Genomic DNA, 19,000 nt, shown 5'->3' with positions numbered 1-19,000 from the left:
CTTGAAGAGTCCTTTATAAGAGCAATGCAAAAGATTTATGTTACATCTGTGTAATATTCACTTCATAATTGCACCTTACTCTACCTCTCAAAATCTTGTATTGATCTGTGCAATAGAATTGAGAGTATCAGAATAGGAATGCAAGAATCAGCAGGATCAAGACCAAGAGGAAGGAAGCCAGACACTTCTATGAGACCAAATGTGAAAGGATGTACAGAACAGAATTTATTAGAGTGTTAAAAAATTCCCCCAAATGAATGGGTTTTTAAAGAATCTACTTTTAAAAGCCAAAATTATCCAGAATATTTCAACTGAAAGTATGCACGTATGTAAATATATTATAGATACAAACATATGTATGTATACACACAGACACATTTTGAATAAAAGACCCTAATCATATGAAAGTTTAGTTTTATTATAGGCACTTTATGCAAATGTTTCAGTGTTTCTTGCTATTTATATAATCTATTAGCAAGGCAGTCAGTTACAGTTCAAAAGAGAAAGTATAAACAAAATTATATACTTCATCAAAAACAAATCTGCCTGAAATCCTTTTATAAATTCTAGAATGCAATTAAAACCATTATCTGCACCCCACCCCGTATTTGATGATGTTGTTTCTATTTATCTTCCTGTAATTATAATGTCTCTGAAGATTCTGAACTTGATGAAATAATGTTCAATTGTGGAAGAAAATGTTAAACAGATAACTACATGTTCCAATAAGCACTTGCTTTGTAAATTTGATTAAATGCCATATTTAAAAAATATATATTAAAAAAATATTTAACATCTCATATGGTCACAGTTCACTAGCGCTTTGCTCCAGCCTGGACACTGACCATTGAAAAATAAATGCCTTTCTGTGCCAGCAGCTGTTGATGTGTACCATGCTCCTTGACCTTGCCGTTCTGAAACACGACGATCATGTCTGCATTCTGGATGGTGGACAGGCGGTGAGCGATGACAATGCAGGTGCGGCCTTCTCTGGCTTTGTCCAGGGCTTCCTGGACAACCTGTTGATGAGAGTTACACAAGTTAATTCTGATAATAACCTCTCTGTAACAAGCCCCACAATTTTTCAATATGTCCTTCTTAAACGGTTGGTGTCAGTGAAATACAACAGATTTTAGAAACTGAGAGATCTCTCATACCAGAAGATAACTGACCCCCAGTTTGGATTGCTTCTGAGACACTAGGTTATTGTTCTTAAAGGTATAGCAGTAAACAGAATTCATCCAATCATTTAAAAATATTTCCAAATGTGCCATGCCATACAACTTTCCTAAAAGCATCTCTCCAATCCAGCACTGCAGCAAAAGGGCCAAACTCAGCCTCTTTGAATTTTAGAATTTTTAAGACAGAAGACATAATCCCTCTTGTTCAGATAGCTGAATTTTTAACCTTTTCTCAAACTGAAAATGATCATCAACATTTATCTTAAGGTACAGCCAGATTTGAACTTTACCCTACCCTCACCCCTCTTCATGCAGTTGCCAAAGAGATGCTGCCAGCAGAGGTGGGAATGAGTCTCCTGAATGCAGCATCTTAGATGAACACAAAGTGAGGCAGAGCTGCTATTTTGAAGCCTAAGTGCTCTAAGACTAATCTGTTTGTATCCTCTTAACTCTCCTAAATAACAGCTACAGAAAGACTTCAAATGCTACTGACATAAGCAACAATCTTTCTGGCTAAATTTTGTTCAGAGAAACGTGTAAATTTACATCTTTCAAGGACAATCGATTCGTGTGTGGAGGAACCCAGTGTAAATTCTCACCTTTTCACTTTCTGTGTCCAGAGCTGATGTGGCCTCATCCAAAAGCAAAATGTGTGGCTGTCTCACAAGGGCGCGAGCTATGGCAATGCGCTGCTTCTGCCCACCAGAGAGCTGAGTTCCTTTGTCTCCGACTCTGGTGTTGTATTTCTGTAAACAGAGTTTGGTTATTATGAAAGCAGAACTGATGTTAAAGTTCAAACACACAAATTACTCTCAGAAAACAGGAAAATTTTCTGATGGGGATAATTGGAAAAATTTAGGTTCAGAAGTTAAGGATGAGCTCATGGAGTGTTAAACAATAAAAAGCCCTAGAGGCTAGGTTTAATCATTCTGATAAAAGACATTTGGGCCTTAAAATAAGTATAAATATGCTATTTAGTATAAATATGCCAGAATTTTTATAAAAAATAATATTGTTGCCATCATCTTATCTTTCATCTTTTGGTTTCATTATATTTGGGACAAAGATGGGTAGGAAAAAGGAAATGTGATTTGTTAACAGGTGGTACATAATAATTGAAGCTCATCCTATTTATAACCAGCAGGTGACGCCCTCTGCATGATTTTAAAGTGAGGAAAGGAAAATTCCTGAGATTTTAGTCTTTTGGTATCTTTATGAAACTATTCCCAACACCTAAATAATTTATTGGATATCAAGGAATCCCATTTTGATATCCAACTTACACCTGGAGACTGTAAAATTCACCTTCTATTTAGGGTTGCCTGTTTTTATTTGCTGTATCTGGCAAACCTAGTTCTGTGGTGTTCAGAACAAGGTCTTCCCCTTAAATGGAGTGAAAAGACCCCCGGCAAGGTTTTGGCAGATGCTCCTGGTGGCTCCACCCCTGAGTTGTGGCTGCCTCGGGTAGCAGGTGCATGGAAGCATGTCTCGTGTGAGTGCAGGGTAGAGCACTGATTCTGTTGAGGCAGAGTGGAGCAGTGATGTAACTCTACAGGAAGGAGGGCAATAAGCAGCCTCCTACAGGGTAAAGTAAACCCCAGTACTAGCCACTTAGGAGAAGAGGGACCTTACAGATAATACGACTTAAGTGTGCTAGTCTGGGCACTGCCCAAGACAGTCATTATGTCTACAGGTGTGCTTTGTGTGCCAGAGACCACAAGTCCAGAAAGGAAGATCCCTGAGGTAGATAAACATGAGAGGGACAGGATATATTTAAAGAGCTGATAATTGTTATTCTTCATATTTGTGTTTTGTAGCCTGCATCAGTCTCAGCTGGGCTGTTAGAATGCAGACTCTACCTCCAATGTGTCTTATTCAGCAGAGCTAGGGGAGGCCTCGAAATCTGCATTTCTAACAAGTTCCCAAGCAATGCTGATCCATGTTCAAAATTTGAGAATCACTGTAGTATGCTGATTTTTAAGTCCTTTGGGTATAGATCAAGGAGTGGGATAACTGGGTCAAATGATGGTTTCATTCCAAGTTTTCTGAGGAATCTCTATATTGCTTTCCAAAGTGGTTGCACCAATTTGCAGTGCCACCAGCAATGTATGAGTATATACAATAGCTAAACTGTGGAAACAACCTAGATACCCATCAATAGTTGAATGGATAAAGAAACTGTGGTATATATATACAATGGAACATTACTCAGCATTAAAAGAGAATAAAATTATGAAATTTGCAGGTAAATGAATGGAGCTGGACGATATCATGCTAAGTGAAGTAAGCCAATCCCAAAAACCAAAGGCCGAATGTTTTTTCTGATTAGTAGATGCTGATCTATAATGGGGAGGGGAGCATGTGAAGAATGGAGAAGCTTTGGATTGGTCAAAGGAGAGGGTAAGGAGGAAAAGAGGCATTGGGCAGCAAAGACAGTGGAATGAGACAGACACAGTGGAATGAAACAGACATCATTACCCTAGGTATATATATGATTACATGAATGGTGTGACTCTACATCGTGTACAACCAGAGAGTTGAAATGTTCTGCTCTATTTGTGTACAATAAATTGAAATGTATTCTGCTGTCATGTATAACTAAGTAAAACAAATCTTTAAAAATGGAGAAAAAAATTGAGGACCACTGACTTTTCATTAGTAAAGGGTTTGGAATTCTATATTTTAAGGGTTCTAGCCTCAAGAAGAGTCAACTAGACTATTAAAAGAGGAGAGGGAACCATGCCTCCTTCTTGGGGGCCTGTGGTTGAGAGTTACAGTAACTGAAGAAGAGCTCAAGAAAAGAGAAATCTTAGGAGGAGTTAGGGCTACCCAGTGCTACCATCTTTCCCCTAGGTGACTGTCTCCTTCATTAGTTTGAGGCTATTGGACTTTATTTTTTAGAGGGTACTTCCTCATAATAAAGAACATAACTAATGATAATGGGAAAGAGTAGATTAGTTAGGTTGAGATGCATTTCAAAATACAGGACCTAAGAGGGCTTAAGAGATGGTGAGAGATCTAGTGATCTAACTTCCTGCAGGGATTCAAAGGATGGACATAGGACAATGGCCCAGGGAAGTTCTGAACAATCAACCCTATAAATGGAGCTTGGGGTCCACAGAATATACAATGATTGAAGACTACATGACACCAGATGGCTCTTAGAGACAGTCATCTTCCCACATGGGTCCTGCTCTCTGTTGGCCCTAACTCCAGAGAGTGAGGCTGGAAACTTAGAGGATAGCCTCAAGAGGCAGAAGTAAGAGAAATGGAGCAGAGAAGTGGGGAGGCATGATACTTCCTTGGCAAGACAAGAAGCAGCACATTCACAGGTGGAGACAGGCCCTGTACTTGAATTTGGAGGGAAAGGCCTCCCAGGTATTGCACAGAAGTGGGTAGAACTTCCGACCTAGAAGCTGAAGAATTGCTTTAGATCTGTTCCCCTTGGGAAATTCTTCTCTCCTAAACCCAAATCCATACAACACTTTCACCTTTTCCTTATGTGGAGAATCAGATGATGAAGTAAACATAACATCTGACCAGGACAGGAAGTATGGCTACATACTTATATACAGGTGTGTGTGGGGTGTGTTTTGGTTGCTAATTTCTTCTCTTCATCTTTAGAAAACCAGCTCTTTAGAAATCAAATGATAGGGGTTGGGAGGTATGGGCCAGGGTTGCTACATGCTCCTAGGATCTTAATTTGGAGAGAGACTTACATCAGGCAGTGATTCGATGAAGTGGTGTATGTTGGCCTCCTTGGCTGCTCTCACGATCTCTTCCTGTGACACGACCCGGCTGTTGTCCCCGTAGGCGATGTTCTCTCCAATACTGCAGTCAAACAGGATGGGCTCCTGGGACACAATGCCCAGGTGTGCTCGAAGCCACTGGACATTCAGTTGCTTTATATCTTTGCCGTCCAGTAGCTGAAAGCGAAAGTTCACAGGGCAACTTTAAGATCAGTGCACTTTTGAATTCAGCAAAGTAGAAATCATCATTTCATACAGCAAAACTAAAAAGTTACTGTGAGATTAAGGAAAGGGTTTTGTTTGTTTTAATTTGAATTGCAAAACTTAATCCAAAAAGATCATCATTGTACACTTTGAGAGAATGTTATCTTTTTACTTTGGTTTCTGGTATATGCACTAATAGAATAATGTCCCCCTTCTCCAAGATATTCATGTCCTAAACCCAAGAAACCCGTGAATATATTACGTTACACATGTCAGAGGCATTAGAATAGCAGATGGAATTAAGGCTGCTAATCAGCTAACCTTAAAATAAGGCGATTATCCCGGCTTATCTTGGTGAGCCCAATGTAATCAGCAGGGTTCTTAACAAAGGGAGAAGGAGGCAGGGGAGCACCAGAGCAGTGCAGTATGAGGAGACTTGGTCAGTCATCGCTGGCGTTCAAGACAGAGAAAGGGGCCACAAGTCGAAAAGGCAAGAAACTGGATTTTCCCTTGGAGTTCCCAGAAGGAACACAGTTCAGCTGACATCCTGATTTTAGTTTGGTGAAATTATTTTGGACTTCTGACTTCCAAAATTACAAGATATTAAATCTGTGTTAAGCCACTAAATTTGTGACGATCATTTGTGGCAACCCAGGAAACTAAGATGATGTCTGATACTTCTGGGTTGTATCCTGGCATCCTTTTATTTTCACATCTCAATTTTTCACAAAAAATGTGTTCAGCATCAGAATAGAAATAAATAACAATTATGACCACATAATAGTTTTGTATATAAGGTTTCTGATCTGACTTGGATTTAAATGGCTAAATGGAATAGAACCAAGCTTGGCAAGGTGGCTACTGTATCTCTCCATAGTTGTTGATACTGGGGAAAAGAATTAATTTCCTTTAGTTTCCTGTGGGAAAAACATGAATGATGATGTTTCACAGATTTACAAAATCAAGGATTAAATAAGATCTTTTGGGCCCTGCTTGGCATAGCACCAGACACAGGCTAAAGAGCTCAAGGGCTGAAAGCAGTTTGTAACTGTGTAGGTGATGCACTTGGAAGTATAGAGGATGAATACTGAGCCCCAGGAGGAGGAAAAGAAAGGCTGCTCTTTCCCTAGGATCCAGTTCCCTAGATTATCCTGCAGAAGACTGGGAAGGACCCTTTATAGCCTTGCTGATGAAAAGCCTTACTCTCTGATCAAGATATGCCTACTGAATAGATCTGCTCTGCAAGAGAACTCCTGGCATTCAAATGAGAGAGCTGTTCACGACCTCTGAAGATGAGAGCAGTGACTCAGCTTTGAGCTTTGCCAATGCAGTGATAAGTATTTACTGAGCCACACACACACTCAGTGTCCTGTGTGGCTGGTTGGGGGCCTCTGGGAGATTGTTGGTCAGAGGTAAGGTAGATAGATCCTTGCTGTAGGAACACAGCTTCTGCCTACAATGCTGGCAGGTACAGGGACAGAAAACACAGCCATGACCTTATTTAGTACCAAGCCCAGTTGCCATGGAGATCATTCTGAGCATTTATGCTCCAGGCTTCCTTACAGTTCAAATAAGTGAGGGTAGAAAAATAGAGGCTGGTGAAAGGCAATAAAAAAACCATGCAAGGATGTGGTTAAAGAGAAAATCTTATTAGATGAAATGCTGTACTTCAGAAATGGAAATCTGAGGAAAGAAAGACCTTAAAAAAATATTTCAGGTTTCTACCCCCACGAAGAAAATAGGTACTATCTAATATAATCATAGGCAAGTCTGAATAATCTCAGTATTAATGAAGCAATTCATTACACTGAATATGATAAACTCTAGGGCCCTGCACAATCCTAGAATTGCAAACTACATAAAATCTGTGTTAACTGAAGAATCCTTTAAGGAAAACATATTTAGAAGCCCAGAATGTAAAACAGATGAAAGCACAATTTCATTGGCTGAGACATGGCTGTGGTCTGTGGGAAGACCAAGGAACTCTAGGGAATTTGTTGAAAACTGCTTAAAGGACTTCGGCTTAAACAAAAGCATAACCAAGAAAGGAAACATTGGCAAGAAATAATGTGAGGCCAAATTACAATGACTAGCTACCTCTATTGGAAAGTATCAAACATACCATTTGCTTTTATTAGTGCAAAGTTCAAATGTTAAATACATACTTTTTTATGCATATGTACTCTGAAAGAATAATAAATTTAAAAATCGAGCACAGATAATATTGTAAATTCTATGACAAGCATGTTTCACACATTCTCATTTAAATGCACGACTCCTTTCAAGAGGTATCTATGATTTTAATCTGTATCTTATAGACAAGGAAATGAGCAAAAATTAAGTGACTTCGACAAGGTCACTCAGTCCAAGTAGTAATTAAGGGCACCTGGGTTGGATTTAATTGGATTTAAACACTATGGGATGGATTTGGTAACAAATGTCTCATAATTAAAGATTATTTTCTGTCCTCTCTTAAAAGAGAATGCCTCCATCTTGGCCCAGGTACCTCCTGGGTTATAACCGAACAATGATGAGGGGCTTCTAGCTGTATCCTAGAGGGGATGGAGGACCCTCACCATGGTACATGGGATGGGCCAGAGAGGGGAGAAAGGCATGTTTGGAGAGGGCTCAAGCTAATAAAGTCCCCTTAAACGCATGTTAAGCCTGGTACCTGGACAGTGTTCTCATGGGAGGGAGGCCAGCACATCAGGAAGCTCTTCACTATAAGCATTTATGGCAAATTGTCTAAAAAGAAAGGGCCCCAAATCTTTATGGCCCCAGTAATGAGATTTTGTTGAACTTCTTTTTCATTTGAAGTACATATTTATTTTGGAACTTTATTTTTGGATTTGAAATTTTGTTTTCTTTAATAGAATTCTTAGAATTGTGTAACTTTCGGGTCTCACAAACTTGGGTCCTCTCCTCTTAACAATGTCGTTGCGTGATTTTTAAAGATTCTGGACAATTCAGCCTAAACCTTCCTTCAGATTTATCAGTTCAGCAGTTCTCAAACTATAGAATCACCTGAGAATAAAAACAGTCACCCTGGCCTACTTGACTGATCCTGTGTGGCTGTGTTCTTTACTAGCTCTCTAGGCCATTCTAATACATGCCAAGGTTTGAGAACCACCATTCCAGGTCAAGGTTTCTCAAAGTATGATAGAAGGCCTGCTGATGGTCATGGGAATTTCTCATTTTCAGGTCCTCTGGTTTAACTCCTTTTTTCAATGCTTATGATTAAGCAATGCTAAAATCTGCAGAGTCATTTGTACACAGCAATAAGAACTAAATGATACTAACCTTCCTGCCAAATTATTAAGGGCTACTAATTGATATTTATAAAGAAAGCTTGGCATATTTACTTGAGTTTATTGGGGGCACTTATTCTAAGAAGTCTGGCTGCTGTGCATCACTTGGCAGTATTTTAAGGCTCTAGTACAAATGTGATGGAGCAGATAATGGACATCCTTGCAATAAATGAGGACTCTTTGTTTTCAGTGCTCTCTTGAGATGATTATTGTCCTATGCACTCAGCATCCATTTCCACGTTCTTCTGTGTCAGCCTGTCCATATATCAAGGGACTAGAAGGCTAAAATCTCTTTCCCAGGCTTCCTGGATTCTGGAAATGAGTTGGGTCTATCAGTGAGATTCACTGTGTAAAATCTGGGAGGCAGAGCTTACTCTCCATTAGCAGCAGGGACAAACTAACACATGGGTTAGGGCAGATGGAAGTTTTTGTAACAGCCAGACTCAAGTCTTGTGTCTTTAGGTATGGAATAGCTATGGCATTAGCATAACTTTCTGCACCTTCCTGGTCATAGGGTCACAGCTGTAGTACTGTGATTTGGAAAGCTGGGAGTAGCTTATTCTATTTTCACTTTTTCAGCCCTTCCAAGGAGTAAGCACCTAATTCCCTTTATTAAATACTTATCTCCTTGAAATACCTAGAGTGATTTTTGCTTTCTACACTAAACTATAACTAATATTGCCCACTTTAAGTTATGCTGTGCTTATGTTTATGCACTTGTAAAATAATAATTAATTTATTCTCTTCTTGTGTAATTATTTTACTGTTGACTATTTTTTCAACTCCAACATTTTATTACCGCCAAGTGTTTTTTCCACTGGAAAGTGTTTATGAGTATGCTGGCTGTACAACTTTTAAAATCCTTCATACATAATCAGAAAAGCTTGAGAATCATACTCTTACTGAATTCCCTATTTCAGCAGAACATGCCTCTATTTTCACTGAGATCAAATCACTTACCAAGCAGAGCTTCTATTATGTCTTCCTCTGAACACTACCTTGAGTGCTCACCTATATGCAAATCCTATTTTTCCCTTAAAAACAGCCCTAGGCCTAACTTCTTTTTAAATCTAATGCATGGAAGCATATGACCCATCTCAGTTAAAGTCTTTGAGGGCAAATACTGTCCTATAATTATTAGAACACAATGTTTAACATGCTGTTTAATAACCATCTATAAGGATCTTAATCAGAGATTGAGAACTAACAATTTTCTCCCTAGTACTTCAAAATGTCAGTGATGACTTAATTTAGAATCCTCTGTTCAAACTTTAGCCACAAAATTGAAACACAAAATCAGAATTCACAGAAAACAGAAAAGTAAAAATTAGAAACAAAGTCTTGATATCTATTAAAAAAGAGACTGAGTAAAGCCATAGCTATCTTTAAATACAGTAAAAAAATTATTTCTGAGTGATTGATTGCTATGGGGAAGTAAAAAAGGGCCCTGGATACAGGCTGAAATTCATTTCAGTCATTAATGCAATGAGGGTCAATATGGCGTTGGTGGGCATCAGTCTGACTATTGGTCAGTGCCCACACAACATGAATTATTAAAAATTTTGAACATTACCTCTGAGTACAACCCATAACTAAATGCCTACATAATAAAATTTTTTTGCTCTACATTCTGTTTCCTCCCAATCTGGCTCTTTTTCTGCCCTTATTTTAGTCATTTAAATTCACCACTACTCTCTTCAGATTCCTATCTCATATCCAGCACCCGTAGAGGCACTCAGTTTTACTAAATGAATAATTCTGACTCTTCACTCATCTTTTTAGTTCAGAAAACAAAAGGTCATTCCTCCATATTCTTTATCTACTCTCCAAATGTGCCAATAGTAGTCTATTTTTTGTCTTGGAAGATGTTTCAATGTCCTCTTTACCCCAGTAGTATTATCTCATCTTTTGGCCATAAAAATGCTCCAGATTCTCACTCCCAAATGTGTTCCTTGGACTCTGCCCATTCAGGTTATTGTTCTAATTTGTCTGTCTTTCATCTTTGATCTTTTTAATAGTTTACACTGAAATCTCTCTTTCCCCTCCTAACCATCCTTCAGTCATGCTTACCTGTTTTCTATTATCCCCACTTAAGTGCAAGTATAAAATGTCAGAAATAGCTCATTAATTGCCAGATCCTATCATGTCTTCTCAGTCCTCATCTTATCCAGTCTCTGTATAGCTTCTGTCCTTGTTGACCATATTCTCCTGCTTGAAACAAGACCATCCTTGGCTTTCATCTCACTTGCCTCTTCTAGTGTTCCCTTTGACTCTATGGATATTTCACTTTTTTGCTGGCTCTTCTCACATCAGCTGAAATCTCATCATAGCAAGGGAGATGGGTAGTGAGAAGGCAGCTCAGAAAGCAGGGTAGAGAGGCAGTGTTGAGAGGGAGGCTAAAGAAGGTGGCAGGGCATATGACCCAGCTTGGACCCCAACCTAGGCTGTCACACTTTATTTAAGAAGAGCTATTGTTTAAAGGTTTGAAACCCCTTGGTTTGTCATCAAGAATGAAACACACCCAGTCACTGAGACAATGAAAAATCAGAAATCAGCTGAATATGAAAGTGTGCTTACCACTGTCCCAGCCAAGGGGTCGTAGAACCGCTCGAGAAGCTGGACAACTGTGCTCTTCCCACAGCCACTGCTGCCCACCAGAGCCAGTGTCTCGCCCTTCTTTACCTGGAGGCTCAGCCCCTGGAGAACTGGGATGTTTGGTCGCGTGGGATAGTTGAACATGACTTCATCAAATGTCACATTTCCTTCCAACATAGGCTAAAATGGGAAGAACAACAGTAAATTTGATGGCCTCAGTCATCAAAACACAGGGTAGAACTAACTTCCTCTACCACCAGGTGTCAGAAAAGAGTGAACAACTATGACAGTTAAGCTTCATCTCAAACTGCTAGAATTTAATAAATAAGATTTAAAAGAGGGCTGGGGATGTGGCTCAAGCCGTAGCGCGCTCGCCTGGCATGCGTGCGGCCCGGGTTCGATCCTCAGCACCACATACCAACAAAGATGTTGTGTCCGCCGACAACTAAAAAATAAATATTAAAAATTCTCTCTCTCTCTCTCTCTCCTCTCTCACTCTCTCTTAAAAAAAAAAAGATTTAAAAGAGTTAAGGCTTGTATAGCAGGAATTGTCAACACAATACAAATGTATGACACAAATGTGTAACTCAAATTTGTTCCCCCAAAATAATGTATATATAAAAAAACCCACCTCATTAGTAGGATTTGCTTATAAAGTGGGCAGTATTCTTATTTCCCTGTAATTTGTTAAGATTTATTAACAAATAAATGTTAAGATTTATTATTAGCATTTATTAAAATAAACCAGTGATCTAGAAAACTTTGTATTATCACTAGCATACAAAAAAGCCCAAATATTATTAAATTTCCTCTGGATATTTTCATTCAGGAGTTAGGAACAAATTGTATATTTGAAAGAGCAAACTCACAGGCTTTAGGCCTTCCGTGCTATAGCTGTCAATCGCTGGGATTTTCTCAATGATCATGATGATATGGGATGCTGACACTTTGGCTTTGGTATAGTCAGGAGCAAATGAACTGACCTGCCCGACAGCCATGGCACCAAAAACAATAGCTGAAAATACCCTGGAGAACAAAAGGCAGAACATGTCACATGGGGAAGGCTGCAATGCTAGTAAACTGCCCCTCTCTGACCAGGGAGTGCCAACTCAAATAATTATGAAACAGAAGTTAAAAAATAAAACAAACACTTATAAGTTCATGTCAGTGTGAATGATTGCGAAACAGTCCATTTTATCATATCTCTCTCTCTATATATATATCTTTGTCTTCTTATAGTGTGACCTAAGCCGCACTTCCATTTAAGAAGTGGATTTGTTTTTCTACTCTCTAAATCTGGGTAGGCCTTGTGACATAGTTTGGCCCACAGGATGTGGTGGAAGTCATTGTTGACAGTACCAGGCCTGTGCCTCGGGGCCTTAGTACTTTGTTCTCATGTTTGTGTTCTCTCTCTCTCATTGCTTGTTGCAGAGAGATGAGTGAGCCCAGATAAAATCCACTATACCCAACCCAAATCAGCCCAACTGACCCCCAGATTTATGGGCAATATAAATGTCATTCTATGTCACTGGGGTTTAGAGGCTAGTTGTTACATAGCATTATTGTGGCAATCGACAAGGAATGTAGTTAGTATTGCTGAAAGGACATCAGATTCTTAGAAAACCTGTGAACTATAAAACAAAGAAAAAGGTCCTCATATACCTGAAATCATGCTGCTTTCACGATACATCTGCTTCCTAATGTGTGACATGGGAATCGCAGCCACTTGAGGTTGGAAGGACCTTAGAGGCATTGAATTTAGTTCTCACTGTTTGTGCCTGACTATTTCCCCTAAATTGGCTTCCATCCTCTATTTTAGGAAGTAGTATGTTTGATTAAGTCTATTGTTTAAAATTTTTTTTAAAAAACTGCAGGAAAATCTACTTTCTTTTTCACAACACAGCATTTAAAATAGTTTTGAAAAGGTCCTTCACTTCTTTGATAACTCCTTTTACTGCTCTCCTCTGGAAATGTTCATCAATGTGTCTTTTAAACAGTAGCCCAAATAAATCACACAGATGATTAATTTTGTCCTTGCTATCATTGAAACCTGTAGGATCTTTTCCAAATGGGCTGGTTTTAGCCAGATCTCCCCTTTCATTTACTTACTTGGAAAATTGGTTTTTCAAACTTAAATGCCCAAGTGTCAGGAACTTTAACCAATTCAAAGGCTCAGAGTAAAGCAATATAATCGAATAATTATCTGATCCAAAGGCAAACAGCACCTGCATATCATTTGTCAGGCATACATATTAGAAAATGGAAATTTTAAATGTTCTGTTAAGCTCATTCTGAATTAACTATAATACATAAACAAGTCAATGCCTAAATAGGACAGAAATGCTATAATAACACATTATATTATCAGGCTGATGTATTCTATGTTCAATGTAAAACTTCATTGCTATTAATTATGTGTGCTGTTAAAGGGCAGTGTCTTAGCTTCACCAGTCTAGAAGCTCAGAAAGAATCCCCAATACCAATGATATCCGATTTTTATTTTTAGGTTATAAATACAAATAGCACCTGCATATCATTTGTCGGACATACAGATTAGAAAGTGGAAATTTAAATGCAAATTTATCCTGGAATCTCCCCAGTTTGAGTACTTTCATTCATGAGCTGCTCTGTTGGAAAACTCTTTAAAAGGAACCTTGCACAGGGTTAAGTTTCTGCCCAAATGCCAAGGCCTTCTTGAGACTTCTGCATTGATTCATTCTATCACATCACCGATTCAGAAAGGTCAGGCTATGTGTGTCAGCACTGGGAAGAAAAATTCCTGATAAAACCAGGTTCTTCAAAGGAACACATGGAGGAGACTCTGAGGCAAAAGGCCACTTTCTCAATCACCAAAAGGTTTCCTGCAGGTTCACCATAGAGCTTTCTGCCTAGAAACAAAGTATGTTTACCCCAGATTTACCTGCAGAGTTAAACTTCCAATATTAGTTCAATACTTACAACAGAACATTTTCAAATTCCATGTCTCCCCTTTCTACCAAGAAGGCACCAAACCGGAAACAAGCAGCATAGGAAAAATACATCATTGCCTGGGTGAAGGAAAATGTGATTCCAAAGATGTGTGCTTTCCTCAAAGAGTTTCTGAAAAGGAGACATTTGAAAACTTACTTGACTTTCATTTCAGACCTTAAAATATAACTTTTGATGGGTGGGCAATGGGGTGACAAATAAAAATGGATTTAATTTAAAAATAATTAAGTTTGATCCTCATTTTACTTGCTAGTTGCATGAGTTTAGGAAACTAACTTATCTCTAAGTCTCAGTGTCTTCATCTTTTTTTCTTCCCCCACATTATTTTATTGGTGCAGTTATTTTTATTATTTTTAAAATTGTATTGGTGCAGTTTTATGTAACAGTGGGATTTGTTGTTACATTTGCATACACACACCAATATAACAATATGATTTGGCCGGTATTATTCCCCAGCACTTCCCCACCCCCTTCCTATCTCTCATCCCCTGGTCCCCTTCCTGTATTCCACTAATCCCCCTTTGATTTTCATGAAGATTCCCTCAAGCTCACCACCTTTCTTTTCCTATTTCTTCTCTAGCTTCTACAATGAGAGAAAATAAAAGACCCTTGACCTTCTGAGTTTGGCTTGTTTTGCTTAATATAATCTCAAATCCCATCTGTTTTTCTGCATGATTTAATTTATAATTTTTTTTCTTTATGACTGAGTAAAACTCCATGGTGTGTGTGTGTGTGTGTGTGTGTGTGTGTGTGTGTGTGTGTGTGTATCACATTGTCTTTGTTGATGGACACCCAGGCAGGTTCCATAGTTTGGCAATTATGAATCATGCTGCTATGAACACGTAAGCATGTTTCACTATAGTATGATGAATTTAATCTTTAGGATAAATACCTTGGAGTGGAATAGCAAAGTCACATTGTGGTTCTATGCCTAATCTTTTGACCAGCCTTCATACCAATTTCCATAATGATTGTACTAATTTACAATCCCACAAACAGTGTAAAAGTGTTCCTTTTCCTCCACATTCTCTCCAGCATTTATTATTGTTTGTATTCTTGATGGCTGCCATTCTGTCAATGTCTTCATCTTTATGGCAGGTTTAACTACACCTCAATATGTTGAAGTAAAAATAAACTAAGCCTATGAACTCTGTGAAAAGCCTGCTAGGGACTCAGTTGAAAGTTCCCTCTCCTTATTTTAACTACTGGACACAGAACCAATGTGTCCTCTATAGTGAATATTCATTCCACACATATTTACCCAACATCTATAAGCTGCAGGAACCAGGCTAGGTAACACAGAGGCATGGCACTGCCTTTGGGGACCTAGGAGTTGGGTAACACAGAGGCATAGGCATGGCACTGCCTTTGGGGACCTAGGAGTTGAGCTAGATAAGTACTTATGTAATAGAGGTACCTTATGAATAATATGGGAAGAAAGAAGCATCATTTTACTCTGGGGGTGTTAGAGAAGATTTTACAAGGGAATTAACATTCTAGGATTTTCTGAGTGACACAGAACTGGGTGATGTAGAGGTGTGGGTAGGAGCAGGTTGGTGAGTGGGCAGTCCTCTAGGCTTCCTAACTCCTTTTTCAACCATGATCAATTTTGCTTTTATCTTTGTCATATTGGAGACTTTATTGGTCTCCTTTCTATTTTCATGAGATCACATTTCTTTTTTATTAGTGCTTCCCCCACACTCTCTTTAGCTTCCACTTCTGAAAGAAAACACACAAACCTTTTCAGAGACAAAGGGTCTGCAAAACAAAAAAGTTTGAAAACCTATCAATACAATCCAGCTCTCTCTCCTCTTAGTAGAGAAAAAAAATGAGACTCAGAGAGGTTGGGCCCTTTCTGGAATGCCCATGTTAAAGGAAGGACAGAAGGCTTCCATTAGGGGAGAAGTAAAGAAAGGAATGAAAAATATACTCAGGAAGCACCACTCCTTGGTGTCCCATAGACACTTTGAATTTCAAGTGACCTAAAGAGCTTTCATCCCCAACAAAGCAATAATAGGGTCATCGTCTAACTGGGCATCAGAGAGCCATTCCTCAATGCCCTGTTACTCTCCCCTCACATCTGTTAAATACCACCCTGAGAGGTTCTACCGAAGAGATGCCCCTGCCTTAATTTGTTTCTGATCATTACCTCCTGGATACAGGTGCTTCCTTTCTGGTACTTTCTCTACTTGAGGCCAACCTTCTGGCCAAAGAAATACTTTGTGAAAACAAATCTGATGATTAAATGCTCCTCACACATCCCTCCAACCCTTCAGTGGTTATTACCTGTATGGTATATGCAAACTCTGTGCATACATATTCTCAAACTTCTGCTCCTGAGTCAAAGAAACAACAGTGCGGAAGTTTTCTATTGCTTCAGTAGCGATCTGTAACAGATATCACCCATCACTAAGAGGCACAAGGGCAAACAGGGGCAATTAATTTGAATTCTATAAAGCAGGTTAATAAAATTAATTTTATGATACTATATTATTTTTTATCATTTAGTGTTTACCTATGAACATCTTTTTATGGAAAAGGATACTGAGTAATTTATACAAAAGTTTCAGATTTGGAAGAGACAGAAACTGATTCAATCTTACCTTCTTTATAGAAAGAGAAGCCAAGACTTTAAAGTGACTAAGGCACTTGCCTAAAGCCACACAGCATTACACAGTTTTACAAAATTAACCCAAGAACTTGGTATTGCACACCTCTTGTAGGACTCTTTCTTTTATGATGGTCACATTTAAGTTCACAGTTATTTTATATACTTTATATATTTAAAAAATATAAATGTACATTTATATTTTACTCTTTGTAACAACTCAAGAATTTTCAGAAAATGTTGAAAAGTCAAGGAATGTATTAAAAAGTTACATATTGGTGTATTTTACACATTAGCTTATGTATTGTAATTTTTCCCCTTAAGTATATGCATCTTTAACAAATTAGGGATTGAATTCTAGACTTGCTTATTCACCATTATTATTTTTTACACCATTATTTTTTGCCTTAACAAATATTAAGACTATTTTCCAGGGTCATTAAATATACATTAATAATGGGATTTTAATGGCCACTTAATATTCCTGTCAGGCATTCTTTTATTGTTGTACAATGTTTTCAATTGTTTTATTATTAAAACTGTTGTGATAAATGTCCTTGTACCTAAACACTTGCCCATATTGAATGGTTTTCTTAGGAAAAGTTCTTAAAAATGAGATTACTGGGTCAAAGGGAATACACTGTTAAGGAACATGGCACATATAGCCAGTTTTTTCCAGAAAGTTTCTATCATTTGGTTATGTTCTAATTACATGTTGCTTCCTGAAAAGCTATTTAATTAGGGTGTGGACATCCTTTGCTACCTTTTGGAGTCTGGGTAAAGGGATGTGGAGAATGCAAGAAACACTGGTATACTAAATCAGATTTCAGTCTATGTCACCATGGGACCTTGAGCCACCCCATCTCCTTTTCTTCATCTGTAATGTGAGGGAGTAGATGAGAGGGTCTCTGAATTCCTCAAACTCAAATATAATAGGTCACTAAGATAAGTCACTCAACTATTTAAGATGTTCTTCCTCTCGCTGACCTTTTTACTGGTCAGCTGATTCTAAAAAAGGCAATGCATTAATTTACAGTGATTTACAACTGAAACATTGTAAACATGAAGTCCCACTTATTCCTCCCTGAATCCTACACCAATTATCTAACTTAAAAGATAACAGCAAATATTTCACAAGACATTAAGTCAGTTTTTGAAGGCTGGTACAAAAAGCTATTCAAAGAAAAAAGTTAATAACATATTCTTAAAAACAAAATCTTATTTAAAATACAATCAAAAATATTCTCTCTTTCAGTGAGGCAAAAACTGAAGTATGTTTACCAAAAGCTACTTAGAAAGGAAGAAAATTTGCAGATTTAATTTATGTTTTTTATAAGCTTCTTTTACACATTTAAACAATAATGTATACTCATTTTAGAAGATCCTAAAAATACAGAAAGCATGAAATTAGAGGAAAAATTCACCTTCAAACTCCCCAAAGACAATCCTTGTTCAGACACATTAGAAATATTTTTAATTATAATGGTTCAAACAAATAGAAGAGGTTTTCCGGATTAGTAATAACATTCTACAAATTACAGCAATGTATGCTGAAAAGCAGATTTTACTGTAAATTTTAATGTAAAAAATTTAAGAAATATTTTGTGTGTAGTGTTTAAGGCAAGAGTGTCTGTGGCTAGAGTATAAATGTCGCTTTTCAGTATATATAAAACTCAATAAGAGAGAGAGTTTGATCCACAGACAGACCTTGCATAGTGAGAACAATATAATCACTTCACAATGTAATCACTTCATCTTAATGCACAATGAAGCAATTAGGAAGAACCTTAATTAGCATCCTGCATCCTCACAGCTTCCTTTATTCCCAGAGTTTCAAATAAAGTCTCAGGAATCACCAGAAGAAAAGAGAACTTCAGTTCAAGGAGAAGTAAATGGCATTGTTTCCCTCATAAAGCATCATGTAGTTGATACTTTTGGAGAAAGGAAAATGCAAATATGCTTCTAGAAAGAAAAACACAAGCAAACCTCCTCACCTTTGTCTTCCTACCTTCAAATAAAATGAAGTTTGATTGTGGCTTTTAATGTTGAAAAGGAAAATGCATCTATTTTATAGAAATGTTCTTAGTCTATATTAATGTGCTAGAACTCTTGAAATCACAGATCACCGACTGAAAGGAGGTTATGAACAGTCTCTGACATCACAGAGATAATAGGAGCAGGCCCTGACCTCACACAGTAATGAACAAGCCCTGGCCTCCCACAGACCTGCAAGCTTGCCCATCTGCTTCAGGGCAAATTAACAGAGGTAGTCCAGGCCCCTATGTAGCTTTTGTTTTATTATTTTAATAAACCATTAATCAACAAAGAAACAGGAAAGCAACATTAAGGGCTGAGAAATGTCATGAA

The 19,000-nt window shown here is 38.0% G+C and overlaps 1 protein-coding gene across 2 annotated transcripts in view; it reads right to left on the bottom strand.

The window, feature by feature from the left end:
* Positions 1-397: 397 nt before the first annotated feature.
* Positions 398-19,000, bottom strand: part of Abcb1 (ATP binding cassette subfamily B member 1) — an 82,257-nt gene continuing 63,654 nt past the window's right edge. For both annotated transcript variants that reach the window (XM_013365053.4, XM_040291458.2), the window contains 7 exons: positions 16,312-16,412; positions 13,996-14,136; positions 11,907-12,063; positions 11,020-11,217; positions 4,901-5,107; positions 1,781-1,927; positions 398-1,019 (listed from right to left, as the gene is read on the bottom strand). In XM_013365053.4, the coding sequence (XP_013220507.2) occupies positions 816-1,019; positions 1,781-1,927; positions 4,901-5,107; positions 11,020-11,217; positions 11,907-12,063; positions 13,996-14,136; positions 16,312-16,412 (1,155 nt within the window). In that variant the 3' untranslated portion in view covers positions 398-815. The remainder of the gene's footprint in view (positions 1,020-1,780; positions 1,928-4,900; positions 5,108-11,019; positions 11,218-11,906; positions 12,064-13,995; positions 14,137-16,311; positions 16,413-19,000) is intronic.

Source organism: Ictidomys tridecemlineatus, chromosome 2 (assembly GCF_052094955.1).
Source record: "Ictidomys tridecemlineatus isolate mIctTri1 chromosome 2, mIctTri1.hap1, whole genome shotgun sequence".
Classification (NCBI taxonomy): Eukaryota; Metazoa; Chordata; class Mammalia; order Rodentia; family Sciuridae; genus Ictidomys; species Ictidomys tridecemlineatus.
This window is presented reverse-complemented; position numbering and strand designations above follow the sequence as displayed.